The sequence below is a fragment of the Nematostella vectensis genome, chromosome 8 (assembly GCF_932526225.1).
Source record: "Nematostella vectensis chromosome 8, jaNemVect1.1, whole genome shotgun sequence".
Classification (NCBI taxonomy): domain Eukaryota; kingdom Metazoa; phylum Cnidaria; class Anthozoa; order Actiniaria; family Edwardsiidae; genus Nematostella; species Nematostella vectensis.
The window spans coordinates 11,479,480-11,500,068 of NC_064041.1; the positions used below are offsets into that span (position 1 = coordinate 11,479,480).

Genomic DNA, 20,589 nt, shown 5'->3' on the forward strand with positions numbered 1-20,589 from the left:
CAGAACAAGACCCCAAACCAAAATCGAACCATGTCATAGGGGCCTACAAATTGCAAATGCACATCCCTATCCTCAGGTATCCCAGTAAACGCTGCACGCACGGTCTAATTTCATTGTAAATTTGAGTTGATTTATATTGTAGATTAATTATTACTAAGCTGTACATCCGTTGAATATAATTCAGGCCTCAAATACTTTAAATGCTAAGCTAGTTTCATTAAGTGCTTGAAAAGCTATTGCCTCTGGCATTAGTAAAGCCATGATTAAACGGGGCGGGTATCTGGTGTGGCGCAGGCAAGGATGTTATACAAAAGATGAAAGTTCTGGTGAAATCCAGAACTTCCAGAAGTTTCCTGTGTTCAGCCTACTTTACTTTACTTTATCAAGGGGCTTCCGCCGCGACGCGACAAGAGGGTTGTGAGCTGACGCGAGATCCCCGGCGAACTAAGCGGGTTTTCTGTGTTCAGCCTACTTTATTCTGTTTTATTTAGAGGCTTCCGTCGCGACGCGACAAGAGGGTTGTGAACTGACGCGAGGTCCCCGGCGATTTAAGCGGGTTTTCTGTGGGCCAGCAGAAGAAACAAAAAAAAAAACAAGAGGCGGTCACAACTCGGCGCATAGCGAAAAACGCCGGGTAAACGCCGTACACGGTTGAGATCCCATCAACTGATGTACATCCGCACCCGTTGGGATAAGGTCTGACGACATATCGGACATGCTGATACCGCGCCTGCGCAGTTAGAACAACAGCACACGTGACCACAAGGCAGCATCACAACGTCAGACTGAAAATAAGAAGCACGGCGGTGAATTACGGTTATATTCATCCCAACCACAGGTAGCCCAAGCTCTGTACTTGTGCCTATTGATGTTACGGTAAACATTACGAAACACCTATGATTCCAACCTGAAAAAGGCAGGTATTGTCCTGCCGAAATATCGCTAGTTATATAAACGTATATTCGTCTGAACCATCGTCGTATAGATCCCAAGTACAATGAATACCAACAGATGAAAGTCACCCGGTGGATTTCATCCAAAGTCTTTGTAAGTTCAGGGGAGTTAATTTTTCAAGACGATCCAAGAGACAGCTTTTCAAGATTTAAGACGGCAGAGAGACAACTTTTCAAGATCAAGTCGACAGAGAGACAGACAAGTTTTAAACGACAGATAGACAAGTACAGTACCAGGAGACCCCGTGCGGTTGAAGATAAAACTGCATGGCCGTGAGTTTTCAATATGAGACTGGTACTTACCCGATTGTCCAAACAGATTACACACTCCGGATACAAGGAACAGTTCGACATTGTTGGGGTAGCTGTGGCCTCAACTGGTGGAGCTGAGGGCTGGGGATGACTACGCTCAGGGTCCTAAAAAGAGAAGCGTAAGTAAGGTTTAGATGTCCATGGTGGTTGTCATATGGTGTTCGTGTTAATAGTGATGATAACGATGATGATGGTGGTGCTATTGGTGATGATGATGATGATGATGATGATGATGATGATGATGATGACGGTGGTATTGGTGGTGATGATAATGATGATGGTGGTATTGGTGATGATGATGGTTGTGGAACTGGTGGTGATGATAATGATGGTGGTGGTGATGGTTGTGATGATGAAGATGGTGGTGTTATTGGTGGTGATGTTGATGATGCTGGTATCAGTGCTTATGATGATGGTGGTGATGATGGTGGTGATGATGATGATGATGATGGTGGTAGTGGTGGTGGTGATGATGATGGTGGAGATGATGGTGGTGGTGATGGTGGTTGTGGTGGTCATGGTGACGATGGTGACGATGGTGGTGGTCATGGTGGTGATAATGATTGTGGTGGTTGTACTGCTGATACTGATGATGATGATGACGACGATGATGATGGTGGTGATGGTCGTGGTCTTGGTCGTGGTACTGATGATGGTGATTGCATATAGAAAAGGACCCATGCACTCTAATCACCTCTGCTTGCGATATTTCTTTCTCCTTGCGCCTCGCCTTGCCTTCCACCAGTGCGCGTGCCTCGACTACAGCCATTATTCCCTTACGAATGCCCCGCTCATGAATGCCCATCTAAAAATAAAAAAATTCAAATGAACACTGACGTACGCCTATGGTTTTTCTGTTAGTATCAATAGTCCAGCTCCGAATCCGCTGATGCCCGAGAGACGCAAATATTGCAGACATGGAAAGTCATAGTGTAGTAAGAAAGGCCAACCTCTGTGACGTCATATTTCTCACCAACCATAGGAACGCCAGGTTCTAGGCTGTACAAACCTCTTTAAGCTCCTCAGATGTCATGGATTTCAGCATCTTCCACGTGATGCGATGACGGGCAAACAGCGAACAGTACTGCTCGGCCTCTGCCTCTTTCAGAACGTCAGCAATCACGTGATCACATTCCTAGAACACAAGGCAAGTTTGAGGTGCTTCCAAAAACAAGTAGAAGAAACATACAGAATTCATATCCTGGAACTGTTAAAGTGTTTCATGTGAGTGCAACAATTGTTCCGCTGACCGATGTAAGGAACCTAGTGTCCTGTTCTACTGCCTACCCATAAATGTAAAAAAATAATAATAATAATAAAAAAATAAAAATAAAAAAATAGGGGACTTCGAGCCTAATATTTCACCTTTTCTAGTAGCGACTGTGGTTTACTGTCCAAGAGCCGCTGGTACTGAATCAGCCAATAATCTTCGACATCCGTGACTCGCCGCTCTTCCATTTCAACCTAAGAGACGAAAACAATCCATCCGCCATTAAAGCCACATTGTCACCAGGACAATGTAAACTGGTGACAATGCGGCTTCGAACTTTTGTTGACTGCAAGTCAGCGGTGCTATGCTTATGGCCTTAACAGACGCTTTACAGAAGAGATAGACAAACCAAAACCTGACGAGCAAGGATTTTGGGAAAACCGTTTCTGGGAACGTGGGACAAGGAAGGGCATTAGCCAACGTCTTTATCTTTACCGTCATAGGTTTCTTGTTGTTGCTGTTGTTGCTGTTGTTGTTTATATTTTTTTGGGGGGAGGGGGTATGAACCAGGCGGAGCTCACCAGTCGTTTCATCAGCTCGCCCTCTCGTTGACGCTGCTGATCGACGAGTTGCGACATGAGAGAAGTGATGCTCTCTCGCTTGGCTGCTAAGGCAACCTGCGAACCAAATGAGAGCATGAACTCGCAAAGTGCACACTGCGACTCTCGTACAGTACAGCTAAGATTTACAAGTGATTCCACAGGATCACAATGTTTATGGAATTTATCACGCGATATCATCATGTCGTATACAAAGATATTACGTAAAACAACACCTGATTGTTAAACTTATTACTAGACTTCGCGATGTTATTATGACGTTCACACAGATGTCACATGAAACATCACACGGTTTTTAAACTTATCACGTGATCGCAGGTTTTATGCCATGCGCGAAAAGCGACACGTGATACATCACGTGTCTGTCGAACTTATCACGTGATTTCACGATATTATTATGATGTACACACAGATATCACGTGAAACATCACGTTTTTTTTTATCGTGATCGCACGATATCGGAAAGCCGTACGCGAAAAGCGTCACGTGACACATCACGTGTTTGGGAGACTACTCATGGCGTACCTTCTCGGCTTCCTGCTCTTCGTCGCGTTTTTCCAACTCGACAGCTGTCAGGTACGCTAGTTCGTCTTGAAGCATTCCAATCTGCCATGAAGAGAAAACAAATTGTATTGTTAACACAGCTTACAACATTGTGAAAATATCTACCGCGTGAGAAAATGAGTTTAATCTGGGTTCAACTCGTGAATCTTTTGCTGCCACAAAAAGTTCAATGAATTCAATATGAAATCAAGCCATCCTACAAGAATAAAAAGGCTTCCTTACATTGATAATACAACGCTTGGAGGACAGTATGTTCAATATTAATGTGCTGGGCCGGGTTCCTTAAGGCCTGTTTACACTAGCAACTTTTGTCGCGCGACACGGGATGCAATTTTTGCGGCGATTTTTATCGCACCTAATACGCGCGTGAAAACAGGCTGCAAATTTATCGCAGGCAATTCGAGCATACTCAAAATTGAACTGCAAATCGCTACAATTTTTCAACGGAAACACGCAAATTTACCCCTGTGGGGAAAATGTACAAGCTCGTGGCGTAGACTACTCCCGTCTCGAGTAAGCAAAAGAAGAAAAAGTATGGACAATTTAAGAATAGGAGATGTTGATAAGCAAATGGACAAAATACGAGTGCTTATAACAGCGCATCCCGTGACTTTTAGCCACTAAAGACACAATTGCGCACCATACAACAGCAGCATCGACTTCATCCGCCATGATACACGAAGGCCCTTCAATTGCATGGATTTGCAGAAAAATCGTCGTCCAAAGCGCCGCTAAGTTGCAGCCTGCTTACACGCGCGATTTGCGATAAAAATCGCTGCAAAAATCGAAGCTCGTGTCGCGCAAAAAAGTTGCTAAGGTAAATAGGCCTTTAGAAAGCAGGTTAACGCTAACCCAGGGATGAAGGCCCTTTTTATCGAATAAAATGTCAAGATATCCGTATTTATCCCTAGGCTAGCGCTAACCTGCTTTATAGGAACCGGCCCCTGAAAGGTAGGAATCATAGGAAACATTTTCAAGAAAATACGTACAAATCAAGACAATGTAACCGTAGCAAGCCTAAACTCATAAACAACGCATTACCTGATCTGTGAGCCTGCGATGTTTGGCATCCTTCTGTAGCTGCAAAGCCTGAATTGCTTGCATCTGCGCATGCTCCTACAAACAAGCAATGGAACCATCCATAAAAAACCCTTCCAAAAAAACTAAACAGTGCACTAAAGCAAACACGAGTGCAGTATACAAGAAGTTCTTCAACTGGCAACTTATCGACCATCGCTTTCTTTCAACCAAATCCACTCTCTCACTAGTTACAAACTCGCGTCCATTCGTTAACTGATAGAAAACAGGGTGAACAAAGGGTTGTGGGATAGCTTATTCCTTCCCATGACCCTTTGCGCACACAAACGAACTACGTAATGACTGTGTCGTTTACTCGTGGTGAGTTGTCTCGGTAGAAAGCTCAAAATTTTTCAATTGTAAGAAAAACCGTTCCCTTAAGTCTCACCTGTGTGGAGATCTGTCTCTTTAGCGAACCTCTATCTTGGTCTTGCTCAGAAAGAACGTCTTGAACCTGACTATTCGCCTCCACTTCACTGAAACACACCGAATGTGTTATTATATTTTCTTTGATATTAAACAAATAGATCTCATTTTGCGCGCAACTGTCCTCTCTTGTTGCGTACGTTTTTGTTCATGATACGGTGAGACGTCTTCTGTACATATTAGAGGACAGACGCACAAAAAAATGAGATCAATTTGTTTTATACAACAATAAAAATGTTTTCTTACGTTACAATTTTACAAATTTACCCATTTTAAATGATGTATGACCCTTTTTATAGCAGATAGACAGAGGTCGCATGACCTCTTTTGATGACATCGCCTGTTGCCTAGATACACACTTTTTGATGACATCGCCTGTTGCCTAGATACACACTTTTTGATGACATCGCCTGTTGCCTAGATACACACTTTTTGATGACATCGCCTGTTGCCTAGATACACGGCTTTTGATGACATCGCCTGTTGCCTAGATACACACTTTTTGATGACATCGCCTGTTGCCTAGATACACGCCTTTTGATGGCATCGCCTGTTGCCTAGATACACACTTTTTGATGACATCGCCTGTTGCCTAGATACACACTTTTTGATGACATCGCCTGTTGCCTAGATACACACTTTTTTATGACATCGCCTGTTGCCTAGATACACACTTTTTGATGGCATCGCCTGTTGCCTAGATACACGCCTTTTGATGGCATCGCCTGTTGCCTAGATACACGCCTTTTGATGGCATCGCCTGTTGCCTAGATACACGCCTTTTGATGGCATCGCCTGTTGCCTAGATACACACTTTTTGATGACATCGCCTGTTGCCTAGATACACGCCTTTTGATGGCATCGCCTGTTGCCTAGATACACACTTTTTGATGACATCGCCTGTTGCCTAGATACACGCCTTTTGATGACATCGCCTGTTGCCTAGATACACACTTTTTTATGACATCGCCTGTTGCCTAGATACACACTTTTTGATGGCATCGCCTGTTGCCTAGATACACGCCTTTTGATGGCATCGCCTGTTGCCTAGATACACGCCTTTTGATGGCATCGCCTGTTGCCTAGATACACGCCTTTTGATGGCATCGCCTGTTGCCTAGATACACGCCTTTTGATGGCATCGCCTGTTGCCTAGATACACGCCTTTTGATGGCATCGCCTGTTGCCTAGATACACGCCTTTTGATGGCATCGTCTGGTGCCTAGATACACGCCTTTTGATGGCATCGCCTGTTGCCTAGATACACACTTTTTGATGACATCGCCTGTTGCCTAGATACACACGTCTAGATGGCATGCCTCATAGTCTGTTGCCTAAATACACACCTTTTGATGGCATCCCTCATCGCTTGTTGCCGTGTAGATTCATACTCATTCAGGATCCTTTCTTGGTTTCGTCTGTTTTCGAGTAGACGTGCCATTGAAGCTAAAAAAGAATGTTCACATTGCAGCCCAATAAATCTTCAAAAAAAAAGTTTTCCCACCAAGAGCATGCTCACCCACATCAGGTATTAACCTCAGGGCTTGCGCCCGGTAGGGGCGTGGCTGTGCCCCCTGCCCGTCACTCCCATTTTTCTTTGTCATGTGCTTCCAATATTTCGAGGCCAGCTGGGGCCCTGTAACTAAATTTAAGAACTTACCTATCACCTCTTCTTTCCTAAGTCTTTCCTCTTCATCTTGTGTAACTTTGACCAGATGATCAGTCCTGAGCCTAAAAACAAAAAAGAGCAAAAAAAACCCTAAATTTTCACAAAACGTGAAATAAATGGGGGATAATATTATAAAATCCCAGGCTCAAAATAAAACAAGAAAAAATATTGAGATGGCTCTGATCAGAAAATTAAATATATACATTTATCCAGCCACAGCCCATGAAACCCATAGAAATGACAAACCCAAAATTGCACGCAGTTTAAGTTAGGGGTTGTTATAGCTCCCATATTTAACAGGTAATGATTGGCTGGTTAAACATGAGTAGCTGTTAAAGTGATAACAGGTTATAAGATAACTATTTCCATGGGTATCATACGCACTTCTCAATTTCTAGCTGGTCTAGGAGAGCCTCTCTTTTGCCAGATCTGAAACAAGAAGGGATATGTTAGTTATAACACCATACAATACTAACTACATGGGGTAGCATGTCACATGACAATATAAACTAGTAAAGAAAAGATAAAAAATGAAACAATAATACAATATATAGATTGAGAATATAAATATATAGTTCATAAATTTACAAGAAGTAGAAAATATCAAACAAATAGGAAAATAGTGTTATATTGCTATAAAAATTGAATTTTATCATTCTTATTGCATATGACCTCTGTGTTTTCTTTTTGGGTATAAATAAAGCTCGTTTGTTGTTGTTGTGATAGTGTTTGCATTTGTATTCACCCCAGCAATATTTGGAAAACATACAGAAACTCTGGATATATTATGTTGTTTGTGCTAATTAATATACAGCTTGGTGTTCAAACAGGACAAAATTCCTGGGTCAAAAGACTTATTTACATGTGTGACTTGTTGTCAGATTGTTCATTTGGTGTCGGCCCAGCTACAGTATGTCCAAAATGTTTGGCAGTCGGGCTCATTTTTTTCTCAACAGACAGAAGCACACTTCGAAAGGTTTGATTGACAATTGGCCTGACAAACTGATCGGCAGCCGCCATAAATTGGAGGGAGGGAAACCGGTGAACCCTGAGAAACACTCAAGGCAAAGGTGCAACAATTGAACACAGGAATACAACCCAGACACATATGGTGACACTCTGCCAACTGCACTACTCAGGGAGCTCCCAGTATGCTACGCCACCAAAGAGATTGTACTTACCGTTCATTTATCTGGAGAATCATGGCAACTGTGTCAGAGTTCAGCTGTTCATCTGAAACAAAAACATTAAGGAAATTTCTTTGTATAAAAAAAAACTGGAGCATGTATCCTCATTCCGCTAAAGGACATCCTGTAATCCCACACCCTCTCCCCACAGAGAGTGTGTCTTATAAAAATGATTTGGCATTGTTATAGCTTTTTTCTTCAAATAATAAAAAAAAACATTGAGGCAGTCATGGTGCGCATGCCTATTACACCTACACCTAGCTACATGTCCACCTCTCCCTACATGTCCACCTCTCCCTACATGTCCCACCTCTCCCTACATGTCCCACCTATCCCTACATGTCCCACCTATCCCTACATGTCCCACCTATCCCTACATGTCCCACCTATCCCTACATGTCCCACCTCTCCCTACATGTCCCACCTATCCCTACATGTCCACCTCTCCCCCTATCCCAATTCACACACAAAACAACAAGACAATGACCCATAAATATCCGAACCTGCAGCCATGAGAGAAGACATGTTGTCCCGCCTTGACTCTTGCTTGTACTGCTCCCACAAAATATCACTGTCCATATCAGCCTCAGCCTGGAAAAGGAACAGGATCAGGGACATGCGACCAGGAAATGATGGTGATGTGACAATGAAGACATTAAATGATAGTGATGTGACACGACCAGGAAATAAGAGTGATGTCAAAAGACCAGGAAATAAGAGTGATGTGACAAGACCAGGAAATGAGACCGATGTGACAAGACCAGGAAATGAGAGTGAAGTGACAAGACCAGGAAATGAGAGTGATGTCAAAAGACCAGGAGATTAGAGTGATGTGACAAGACCAGAAAATGATAGTGATGTGACAAGGCAAGGAAATAAGAGTGATGTGACAAGACCAGAAAATGATAGTGATGTGACAAGGCCAGGAAATAAGAGTGATGTGACAAGACCAGGAAATGATAGTGATGTGACAAGGCCAGGAAATGATAGTGATGTGACAAGACCAGGAAATGAGAGTGATGTCAAAAGACCAGGAGATTAGAGTGATGTGACAAGACCAGAAAATGATAGTGATGTGACAAGACCAGGAAATGAGAGTGAAGTGACAAGACCAGGAAATGAGAGTGAAGTGACAAGACCAGGAAATGAGAGTGATGTGACAAGGCCAGGAAATGAGAGTGATGTGACAAGACCAGGAAATAAGAGTCATGTGGCAAGACCAGGAAATCAAGACCATTCAGCATAACTGGAAAATCAATACCATTTGGCATGACTAGGAAATCAAATTCATGCAACTTGAGCAAGAAATCAAAGAGTGATTTGACAAAACCAGGAACATGGGGTCAGGTGACAGGTCAAGGCAAACATGCTTAACAGGATTACTAGGTATATTTCCTGATGACAAACATGCAACAGATGGTTATCATCTGTTGTGGCTAGGTTATCACTTTGTTACCTGCTGTATTCGCTGCAGAAGGTCGTCGTGCGACCTGTTCGCCTGGTTGGCCAGGGCTTGCTGTTCAGAGTCCAGCTCCCTCATTTGTTTTTCAAGCATCCACATTTGCTCTTGTTTCTTATCCTGCAACAAGTACACACACCTTTAGGTCGTACTCCTTCTTTGAAACAGTGAGGGTATTAATAATGCCATAAAAGAGAAAAAGTGGGGATGAAAATAACATAGCAAGGCTTAATGTATTTCCTTCTGTCACAAAGTACAAAAGTCATTGAAAGAATGGATAATCATTTTTAAAGATATAATTACTAGCAAGCAACAGGTTATAAAGTGTAAACTGGGATGGGGTGAACCATTTGATATTTGGGCTAGAATTATTTTTCTTGATGACTAATTGTGCAGAAGCCTAAAATGCTTTTCTAGATTTTTCTTCCTTATAATGCAAGAGCCATATTGTCAATGACAGCTTATCTTTTATTAGTTTGCTGGTTGTTACTTTATATTAAAGGAGTTCAAAAGTTTGCCCTTAACACTAAAAGTTTGATGGCACCCCTGGAATACCTTGCTTATCAAAATTACAGATCCAAAGCTACTTTAATTATGTCAACAACTGGTTATTTTTATTGTCTTTACTTTTTTTATATTATAATTTATAGGAAGGCACATATTTATAAGGTTATTACCCTTTTTTGCAGAGCCTCCCTTTTGTGATATTACACAGATTATTTCTTTGGATTATATGATCAAGTCACTTTAGAGGAATGTGTTTATTATTTAGCTCAGCCTTTCATTTTTTATATTAGTTTGTTTGCATATAATCAATTTATTGAGATTCCTCAGAAAAAAAGGTAATTAGGAATAGATAAAGCATTAGGATACTTTGTCAGTGATTTCTTAATAAAATAAACAAAAATGCATCCCCAATAATGAATAAAAATTCATAGTAAAAGAGGTCTTAGAAGGTTTTAAACCCTGACCTGATCAACACTGTGACTGTTCAAAGCATCCTAGAAAATAAACCAAACAACTAATAAAAAAATACAACACAAAAAACGTCACTCAGAACACAAAACTGTTACATGTCAGGTACTGAAAGTAAACCCACTATTTGCATAGTACATTACTTAAATGTTGAACCATCATTGCTCAATGATATGCTTATGACAGTTACAGTGAACTGTTAAATAGAAAGTGTGGTAAAATCAAATAGTAACAATTCCTTCACAGAAGGTAAATTAAACTGATAATGAATCATGAGACATTTCTAGCATTAGAAACATCTTTTCAGGTGTACAACCTTACCAAGATTGGCTGCATGATGAGTTAAAGTAGAGTTCAAAAGACTGTACTGTATGATCGCTACTGGTACTTACTGCCACTAGTTTGTCAATAGGGTCAACACTTGAATGACAGCTGTCACAAGCAGGATCTGTTAAGAAAGCAGTCTTTAGAATATGGAGATTTACTTATCTATGCAAGACACGTTGAACATGCTCTTCTAAGGGAGGGGGGGGGGCAGCCCAAATTTTGACAAATAAATAAATACAGTGTACACAACAAAAAACTGGCAAATACTCACCGAGAGATTTCAGGATTTGTTTAGACGATGGTTCATATTCAATTCCAGCACCTATAAATAACAGCTTGAATCAGACTCATATCTCTGTGTCCAACATGACTGTATAGGAACAGCAAAATTTCAGAATGGTTGAATGAAGGGCATAGAATATGGGGCATAGAGATATGTAGATCCAGAAGACCAACAACTACATATTGTATTAAATTATTTGCAAGAATAAATATGATAAATAAACCTAATTGCATATGATATATCCCGTAGACATACATATGACACGACCCAAGACATTTTTGTTAGTAGTTAACTGGCAATGTCTTTTTGAATTGGTGTATATGATGATAAAAATGCAGATTTTGTATCCCCACCAATCCATTACTGTTGTGAGCCAAAAAAATATATAAAATTCAGCCATCCCACATACATTGACAGAGGTACTTTAGTATCGCTGCTACTCCTTGCTGCGTAATTTCTATGAAGGTAATCAAAATGTTGTATTAGTCAGACAAGTGCCCCTCCCCTTTTCAGCCACTAAAACAATATATAGAGTTCACCTTTTGGTGGGACACTTATCTTGTCCATGTCTAAAGTTATCTCCTGTAAATGAAAAACAAATAGATAATACAAAAACTTTGCTATAATCAAGAGTAAGTCATTCACTTCCCAAAAAACAATTGAGTTTAAATAGCTTCGTAACAATAGAGCAGAGCAAAAAATAGGATGAGTCAATCACATTGTGCTTCTAGTATCATGTCCACAGATGCAAAGAGATGCGTATCATATTTGTATTAATCCCCATCTACACTAACAATTTTTAGTTCTTGACAATTCTTATGTGACAATTTTTATTTGCTAGTGTAGATGGAGCAAAGTCAGCAATTTTTATGTGGCAACTATAGTTCTTAAAAAGCTAGCAGGTTTGCTTTTTCTCGGCAATTACAGATTGTCACACCTAAAAAATTGCTAGTGTAGATGCCAACAAATATAGATGTAAACTAAAAATTGTCCTTTAGTGAAGATGGGGCTTCAGCATGAGCTCAATCCAGATTTGTACAGCCCTAAAGGACCTACTGTATATAAAAATACAGGACTCACTTCTAGCAGTCTGCAGTATGCTAAAGAGGCGGGTAGAGCATCAAGCTTAGGATTGTTAGAAACATTGAGAGACCTCAACAATTTCAAGTTGCCGATTTCAAGAGGTAGTGACTGCAAGTTATTCCCTGTAGAAAGAAATAAACATCATCTTATTACTGATACATATAAACTTAAGAAACACTTGCATAGCCAAATACAACCTAGAGGTATAATACCTTGAACATCAAGGGTTTGGAGACTGGAGAGCCCACCGATTGCTTTAGGTAGGCTTTTGAGTTTGTTATTAGCAACATCAAGGACCTAGAAAAAAAAATTAAAAACTGATTTCTAAATTCAACATTACACAGGCATCATCTGTACATCGCAAGTGCAAATTTCTAAATCAGCTTGTTTTACTTTATGGATTAGTAGCTTCAGTTAAAAAAAAATACTAAGCACTAAGCTTGGCCTGTCAGTATACTAAGAAACATATCCAGGGGGTGGCAGAGTTGTCCCAAAAGTATAGGGCAGAAGTGGGGGGGGGGGGGGGGGGGGGGAGTTAGGTATTTTAGTTTAAAGAGGGGCACCTAGGTTTGACATAGAATAACCCTAATATATAAAGACAAAAGTTTTTAAAATGTATAACATATCTTTATCAAGGAATTTATGTATAAGCTCGATTCAATGTAAAAACAGCACATTTATTTAAAATAAACACATCCGCTTAGAAAAGGGGGTGAGCCCTGCCTCTCCACGTTCGCTGCCTGTGATATCAGGCTTTGGAACCAGTGTAATAGGGCGTGGGCACTTCCAGGAGTTACAACAAGGTGAGGCTGAAGAAAGGATTTCATAATAGCCTGGGCTGCTGTATTTTCTGGAATTTATTTCTTGAAAAAAGGGAGAAGGAGGAGCTCCTCTTCCCACACTAAGCTCCGCCCAAGTTGGGGCTAGGGGGTGAGAAATACATACTTGGAGTGACCTCAGCTCATCCAAGTCAGCAGGGAGAGATGTAAGACGGTTGTTGGAAAGAACCAGGATCTGAAATAAATGAATGAGATACAGTTATGATTGAATAACAGTACAGTTATGACTGTAATATTACTGTACCAATGAGCCTTGATGGACTATGACTTTTTAGTCCATTAAGCAGCAGGTTCATTGTCTTCTTATGTTTGGCATTAATTGTGATGTTAAGGAGGGAAGGGTAAAAGTGCCATCATTTTCCAACAGATTATGGTAAAACTCCCACATGCAATTTACTTAGAAGTGTGCTAGCCCTTCAAGGTTAAAGCCTTAAAATCCCAGCCAAAAAATATTAAACTTCCAGCTGAAAAGTTCAACTTCCCATTCATTTACTGTATATATTGGGTAGATTCATAAATCTTCCTGTTAATCTATTCAGTAGATTTCTACAATTTTCTAGACTAACGGAGTTGATCTGTTTGATTATGATTTATTTATTTCGAAGTGGGGTGGCTATTTTGTTTATTTCACATTATTTTCTTGACTGTTTTCAATCTTTCCACTTTTCGTTATCTAAAATGTAGCATTAGTAATAGCCTTGCTGACTTTTTAAAATAAATTGATAGACAACAACTTACCCTGGCATCTGCAAGATCTTTTAATTGTCCACCTCCTTTGAGATTCGGAAGATCATTATCATTCAGCAAAACAGTCTACAACATGTAATTCAATTATCAGCCAAGGTTAAATAGAGTAAAAATTACAGTGCATGAATCATTATCATACTAGTAAATAAAAATGGTTCAGAATTTTTACAAACCTGCTTTCTCAAAACCCGACACAAAGAGAACACATCTTTAGGAAGCTATAACACAGATAAATATGTTTTTGAGTTCACAACAAATGTTATCTGAAAAGAGCATAAGGCACAGTAGCAGTTACTTGAAATCACTTGAAGCAATACGTCACAAAGACTAAACTTTTAGCTCTACCACCCTCCCCTTCCTCATCATACTTCCCCCTTTCTCACCCTTGTGAATGTATTCATTGGTTGTTTACAAAGGTTTTTAGTACTATGCCCAACATTTCGAGATACAAAAAGGCTTACATATACTGTTTAAATGTCACGCTCTCCCAAAGCAGTGCCATTACAACACGAAAAGGAACAATTACACACCTCTGTTATTCCACAGTCAGACAAGTCAAACGTGGACTCTGGAGACTCTTTCGCCTGAAGCAAACACCACACATTTTAAAAGCGCCATACTAAAAAAAACGCTGCATGATTTGAACCACAACTTTTCCATTAACCCTTCTTTTTGATTCACATAACTTATATTTGAGAGCACTTATGAAGCGGAAATTACTTAATGTTTTGTAGTATTATATTCGTGCGATTTTTACACTTACGACTACTAAGCGCTGCTCTAGCCTTCGCTGAGTCTCGTCTCTACTGACTTTTCTCGTATGAAAGAGTGGCATTTCATTGATCGTGCATAAAACAGTCCATTTTGCTCGTCTTGTTGTCAAATTTTGTTATGTATCACCTAGTTCGTGTTCTTTGCTCGCTATGGATCATGGATAGACAAGCAGCTGCTTGATACCGCTGATACATAGGAAAGCACCATGGGCTCAAGTTGCGGACCTAGAGACAAAGAGAGAGCCTGGTATGGAGTATGAAGTCATGGTTATAACTAAGTAGGGGAGGGACGGTAGAAACTGGCATTCGGCATTCAATATGGCGACCAAAAAGAGAGAAAAGGCTGAGAAAACACTTAGTGGAGTGATAAACGATGAGTGCTCGTGCCCTGTATGCCTCGAAGATTTCTTAGAACCCAAGAGTCTACCGAACTGCGCCCACAATGTATGCAGAAAGTGCCTAGAAGGGATGGCAACGGACTCAGAATCTAAAGAAATTCGCTGCCCTGTGTGTAGGAAAGAATCGACTCTCCCAGAAGATGGGATCAATGGATTGCCCACTAATTGCTTGATTGTGAAACTCTTAGAGGCGACGCCTGGGAGAATAGAGCGGTTAGAAATAAGGCGGTGTATTGGGGCTGTTAAGGAAGAGATTGAATCGGTTAGTCGGGACGAACGAAAACTTGAGATTCAAAAGCAAGAACGATTGGAACGAGCCGCGGTGATAAAAACTGACATTACCCGGGCTGCAGATCGCCTTGTAGAAATCATCCGAAAACAGGAGCAGGAATTAATTCGAAAAGTTAATGGGTTGCTGGAGAAAGACATAGAGCTGTTGGGTTACGAGAACAGAAAACAAGAGTGTAAAAGAGTTCGCCTAGATCTCGAAAGATATGTGTCAACAGCCGAGTCTATTTTGAAGGAAAACAGTTCCGTTGCGCTGGTAGAAATGCGAGATAAAGTCATAGCAAATGGGAAAACACTGCAAAATAACGCAAAGGGGATCTACACAGTAGAACCACACTCTAGTATCTTGCTTGCTCGATTTGAAGAGACTGATTGTTTTGAAATTTTTAGCGGATTTGGTCGCATAAAGACAGGCACTGAAAGCGATGAGGAGAACCCGCCGACCAATGGCAGATATAGCGTTGTCGGGAATTTCAGGAATTCTATAGATTGTAGGCTAGCTGCACCAGAATCCTTTGATTTGTCTTTGCCTGTGTTTCAATTTGCTACTATAACACAGACTCTTACAGCTGGAAGTTTAGGCCTTGAGGTCCTCTCACCTTTGGCAATAACTTCCCACTGGTCTAGAAACGAGATAGCTGTTGCAGAGCCTGAAAATAACAGAATTCTTGTGCTCAACACTCAAGGGAGATTGAAGAGAAGAGTGTGTGGGGCTGCACCATATTCTGGTGTTGCGTTCAGTGGTGATGGCGAACTGATCACTGTGTTTGGGGCTAAGGATCTTGTGTTCATAGACCCGCAGAATGGCAAGAACACAGGAAGTGTCAGGACTACAGACCATGGGGTGAGGCACCGCTCTATCACATGTGATACAAATGGGAGATTTGTTGTCACTAGTGAACCTTCGTCAATGTTCTACAAGTCCTCTGTATGTGTTTATGGTAGCAACTCAATGAACATGCAAAGTGCAATCTTAAAGTTTACTTGCTATGGAAGTAGTCTGACGTCCTCACCCTTCAAGGCCTTGTATCACAGGGGGGAGTACTTTGTGTCGGACACTGCAAGGGGCTGTATTATGGTGTATAACGGACAGGGTGCATTTGTGCGGCAGTTTGGCGGGTGGAGCTCATCAATGCGGAGGGGTAATGGCAGAGGGAGGTCAGAGTTTGGTGAGCTCACATCTCCTACTGGGATCGTTATTGATCAGAGTGGGGATAACATTCTTGTCTGTGATGTAAACTCCAAGAGCATTCAGATGTACAGTACAGCTGGTCAGTTTGTTGGGAGATATGTCATGGAGGGCCGCCCAAGTGACATCACTGTGCTAAGGGATGGGACAATTGTTGTGTGCTCCAAGGCAGACCACTGGATCAAGTTTCTCTCTTTGAATGACCCTGAGTAGCATTTGGTAGAAGATAGAGGCATTTGAATGACCCTGAGTAGCATTTGGTAGAAGATAGAGGCATTTGAATGACCCTGAGTAGCATTTGGTACAAGATAGAGGCATTTGAATGACCCTGAGTAGCATTTGGTACAAGATAGAGGCATTTGAATGACCCTGAGTAGCATTTGTTAGAAGATAGAGGCATTTAATGATTCTGATTCGGTACAGTTCTAACAACAATAGGATTCACAATATGCACAAGGTACAACACTTGTACCTTCCTTGAACCTGAGAGCTCTTACTTAAGTGCAGTATGTTGATTCCCCTGTTGTATTTCAATGCACTTTTTTTTATTGCTACAGGAGGCATACAGTGGATCTCTGTTAACTCTAGCAGGAAATGAAAAAGTTGTGTTAATAGGGAATTCATGTTATCGGAGTGGAAAAAGTGTAAAAATAGTCTCTTTGGGAAACTGGAGGTCAGTGTAAGTTATCGGGGAGTTCAAACTGTCTGAGATATATAGTTAGTAGGGTTTCTGCCCCATAGTATTCTCATCCAGAAGATACAGACTTGTTAACTGAGAAAAATGTTATGCCTCTTAGGTGTAGACTCACAGTGATACAAAATATTTATGATTTGGCCAAACTAGGATGCATGCTTTGTGTGACATGTTTCCTAGTTTAACCACCTCCCAAACACATATTGCCTTCCCCAAATTGTGTAGAGACCCTCAAACATCAACAACAAGATTAACTAGAACTCGCTGCATGCTAAATGTTTCACACAACATGAATCCTTGTTTTATTCTAAGCATCTAGTTTTGAGCTAGTTTCCTCAATAAACTAGAATTGAGTCAATAGTATAATTTCTGTTCGAAATGTTAAAATTGAAATGAAAAAGAGATCTGATCATTGATAATCTTGGGCTAATTTCTATTTTTATGATTCGATGCTGTGAAATATTGTAAATAGTTTAAAAGAGAAATGGGTATGTAAGGGGCATGGCAGCTTGTCAGTTATCCATTTGTATGAGTTGTATCTCTAGATTGCTTGATGAATAACAAAGGTGTTGCAAGGTTGTGGGTGACTTTGGATCATACAGAAAATATATTGTATATGATAGAAAGAAATGGGAGGGTAAATATTATGGAAATAAATCTATGATGATAACAATGAACCTTGTAGTCAAACCCGAGGTGCTCTTAAATTACCACTATTGTTTTTATGCGTTTATTCATTCATTTATTTATTTATCTATTTAGTGAGATTATTTATTTGCCGATAGTATAACACATGTAAGTCTCTTAAGCAAGGTCTGAAATCACCAGGCGACCTACTTACAAAGTTTCAGAAAATTGGAAATGAATATAGAAATCAAACAAAATACTTAGAATAACAAATATGGGCTTGTATAATAAAGGTTGCCACAACATGATTTCGGGGGGAGTTGGAAATAAAAAAAGTCTCATCCTGACAGTCGACCTAGAGAATGTTCAGAATGGCATTCGAATCGTTCTGCTAGAGGTAGCAGAATGGGTGGAATGGCCTTCATTCCATTCCGGAATGTAAACGCGGGATAAACAAACGCGCGCTTTTTCTATTCTAATCACTCTCATTCCGGAATCACGAGTAAAAAAAGGCGCCCCTATTACGATTTCTAGCCCCTTCCTCCTCCACGCGGCGATGAAGGCGCACAAGTTCGCCGACGTTATCCGCACACTTACACCTCTCAGCGGATCTAGGGGAGGGGTCAGGGGGTTTACCCCCCCCCCCCTTGGGTTGCCAGAAAGCCGTATGTAACGTATGTTGTCACTGACCCAACCCCCCCCCCCCCCCCTTTAGCGAAAAGCTAGTTGGTGGGAAGATTACGATTAAATTGAATTTACATATTATAGCAACACTAATTACCAGCTAGCGTTTAAAAGAACCCATAATTTTCATTCTTAATCCAAGCGAGCTGTGCATGGAAGCGTAACCACATAAGTGATAAAACAAGCCCTTGGTACCTGTGTGTTGCACAGTTGGCTAGATAGCTCACTGCGTTGTTAGGGCCAAAATCTCCAGATTAGCGTAAAGTTTGGAAGTATGGTGTTTTTTCTCATTTTCATGGATCTATAATGTGAGGTTCGATCTTTGCCGATAAGCTCTTCATTTCCAAAGACCGCCATCAAGAACATTATTTTTATTAATTTTATTTAATTTAATTTTTTTTTCTTTTTTTTTTTTTTTTTTTGGCATATTCTAACCGCTTGGGAGATATAAGTTATTTCGAGACTCTCAGCCAGCTGAAGTTATTTCACGGTTGGCGGGCACTAAAGGACATAACTGGTTAGAAATTTAAGGCATGCAGAGCAGGGTGGTTTTCATTGTTCAAAACTAGCAATAATACAGTCTCTTTTGTGCTGGCTTGACTGTTTACATTTTCACTATTGCACTTTCTTTCACTGACTAAAAAAATTTTTTTTCTAAAACACACAAAAAAACAAAGCCTTTTTCAGCTCTTAAATTATTTGGATCATAGATGGGAAACAATTGTTTGATGTGCAATATTAGTAACGATAGGCAAAGTGTGCTATGAATAAAATCCACGCCATGTGGTGGGCTTACACGGATGCTTAGTCACAAGGAATATGGTTCACGTGGACGTGGGAGTATTGCATTAGGAAAAAATACACGCATTGGCGCTCTGTTTATGAGTTTTCCTAATGGTCGCGGGTTTTGAGGTGCGGGTGCGGGTGCGGGTGCGGGTTTAAAAAAGCTACGGGTTTGGCTCGCGAAAATCAAATATCCGAAGAAGAAAACACTGGAGAGCCGGGAAGCGGGCAATTTTCGGTGATTTGATGACAGATCCCCTTACAGCCAGTCAGGATTACGACCTGTCACCAATACGCAATTCCATTGAACTTGAATAGCATTGTACTATTGCATAGTCGAATATTTAGTGCAGTCTCTCGATTTAATCCACCATTCAAATGTTTGCATGTTTTTCGGATGAAATGTCAAGAGTAGCTCAGCTTTTATATCTATGCCGAGGAGTTATCTATGGAAAAGTCTATGCACGTCTTCGACCTCTATGATTATACGGACAACTCTTCGGACGTTTTTTTCTTTTACGGAATACGATACCTTTCCACATAGTTAATTCTATTAAACACCTAGTACTGCGGCTCACACAAGAACAAAGTTTCGTAATTATGATTAAATCTAACCTATCTAAATAACTTGAACAATGTCTCTTCGTCTTTTATACCTACTTTCTAAAATATAACGGATTTACAAAAAAAGAACGTTTAGAAATTTCTATCGTCAATAACGTCCTTATTTAGTTTGTTTTTAGCTTTTGCGGAGTCTGCGAAGCTCAAGACGAGTTTCAGCGTTTGAGATCTACTAAACTTCGTTGTGAACTAACTTCCCGGGTCTCCAAGGTTTCTTTCTTAGGATATTTGATTTTCGCGAGACCAAAAATATTAATACTAAAACATCCCCCCCCCCCCCCTCCCTCCGCAAAAAAAAAATCCAAACCCGTAGCTTTTTCAAACCCGCAACCGCACCGACCCGGACCCAAATCCCGCCACCAGAAGTCTTTGTTTATGTAATAGCGGGGTGGGGGCATTTGAAGCAGGGTGCTTTACACTCTTGTTGTATAAAAACATCTAATTTTCAGTTGAGGCTGAGCCGTTCTTATTTTTGGAGCATTATAGTCGTTACGACTATATATACACATCTTTGGCCATCTTTTGTGCGCATCTTAGGCCATCTTTTGTACGCATCTTTGGCTATTTTTGTCGCATCTTTGGTCATCTTTTGTGCACATTTTTGGCCATCTTTTGTGCGCATCTTTGGCCATCTTTTGTGCGCATCTTTGGCCATCTTTTGTGCGCATCTTTGGCCATCTTGTGTGCGCATCTTTGGCCATCTTTTGTGCGCATCTTTGGTCATTTTTTGTCGCATCTTTGGCCATCTTTTGTGCGCATCTTTGGTCATCTTTTGTGCTCATCTTTGGTCATCTTTTGTGC

The 20,589-nt window shown here is 40.7% G+C and overlaps 2 protein-coding genes across 3 annotated transcripts; one reads left to right on the plus strand and one right to left on the minus strand.

Moving 5' to 3' along the window:
* Positions 1 to 108: 108 nt before the first annotated feature.
* Positions 109 to 14,667, minus strand: LOC5515355 (E3 ubiquitin-protein ligase LRSAM1). 2 transcript variants are annotated; one of them, XM_032384956.2, is made up of 27 exons: positions 14,495 to 14,667; positions 14,262 to 14,315; positions 13,905 to 13,949; positions 13,723 to 13,797; positions 13,091 to 13,159; positions 12,358 to 12,442; positions 12,143 to 12,267; positions 11,602 to 11,644; positions 11,472 to 11,519; positions 11,051 to 11,101; positions 10,845 to 10,900; positions 10,449 to 10,478; positions 9,475 to 9,597; positions 8,522 to 8,609; positions 8,013 to 8,064; positions 7,216 to 7,260; positions 6,823 to 6,893; positions 6,509 to 6,608; positions 5,125 to 5,212; positions 4,701 to 4,775; positions 3,621 to 3,701; positions 3,057 to 3,152; positions 2,631 to 2,729; positions 2,275 to 2,400; positions 1,960 to 2,070; positions 1,257 to 1,370; positions 109 to 785 (listed from the first exon to the last, which is right to left on the minus strand). In XM_032384956.2, the coding sequence occupies exons 1-27, from the start codon at positions 14,564 to 14,566 to the stop codon at positions 663 to 665; spliced, it is 2,145 nt and encodes a 714-aa protein (XP_032240847.1). In that variant the 5' UTR covers positions 14,567 to 14,667; the 3' UTR covers positions 109 to 662. The 2 variants fall into 2 exon arrangements, with proteins under 2 accessions (XP_032240847.1, XP_032240848.1); XM_032384957.2 differs by lacking the exon at positions 10,449 to 10,478.
* A 119-nt stretch (positions 14,668 to 14,786) lies between these two features.
* On the plus strand, positions 14,787 to 17,750 carry LOC5515319. Its single transcript, XM_048731201.1, has one exon. The coding sequence runs from the start codon at positions 14,823 to 14,825 to the stop codon at positions 16,590 to 16,592; it is 1,770 nt and encodes a 589-aa protein (XP_048587158.1). The 5' UTR covers positions 14,787 to 14,822; the 3' UTR covers positions 16,593 to 17,750.
* The last annotated feature ends 2,839 nt before the right edge of the window (positions 17,751 to 20,589 follow it).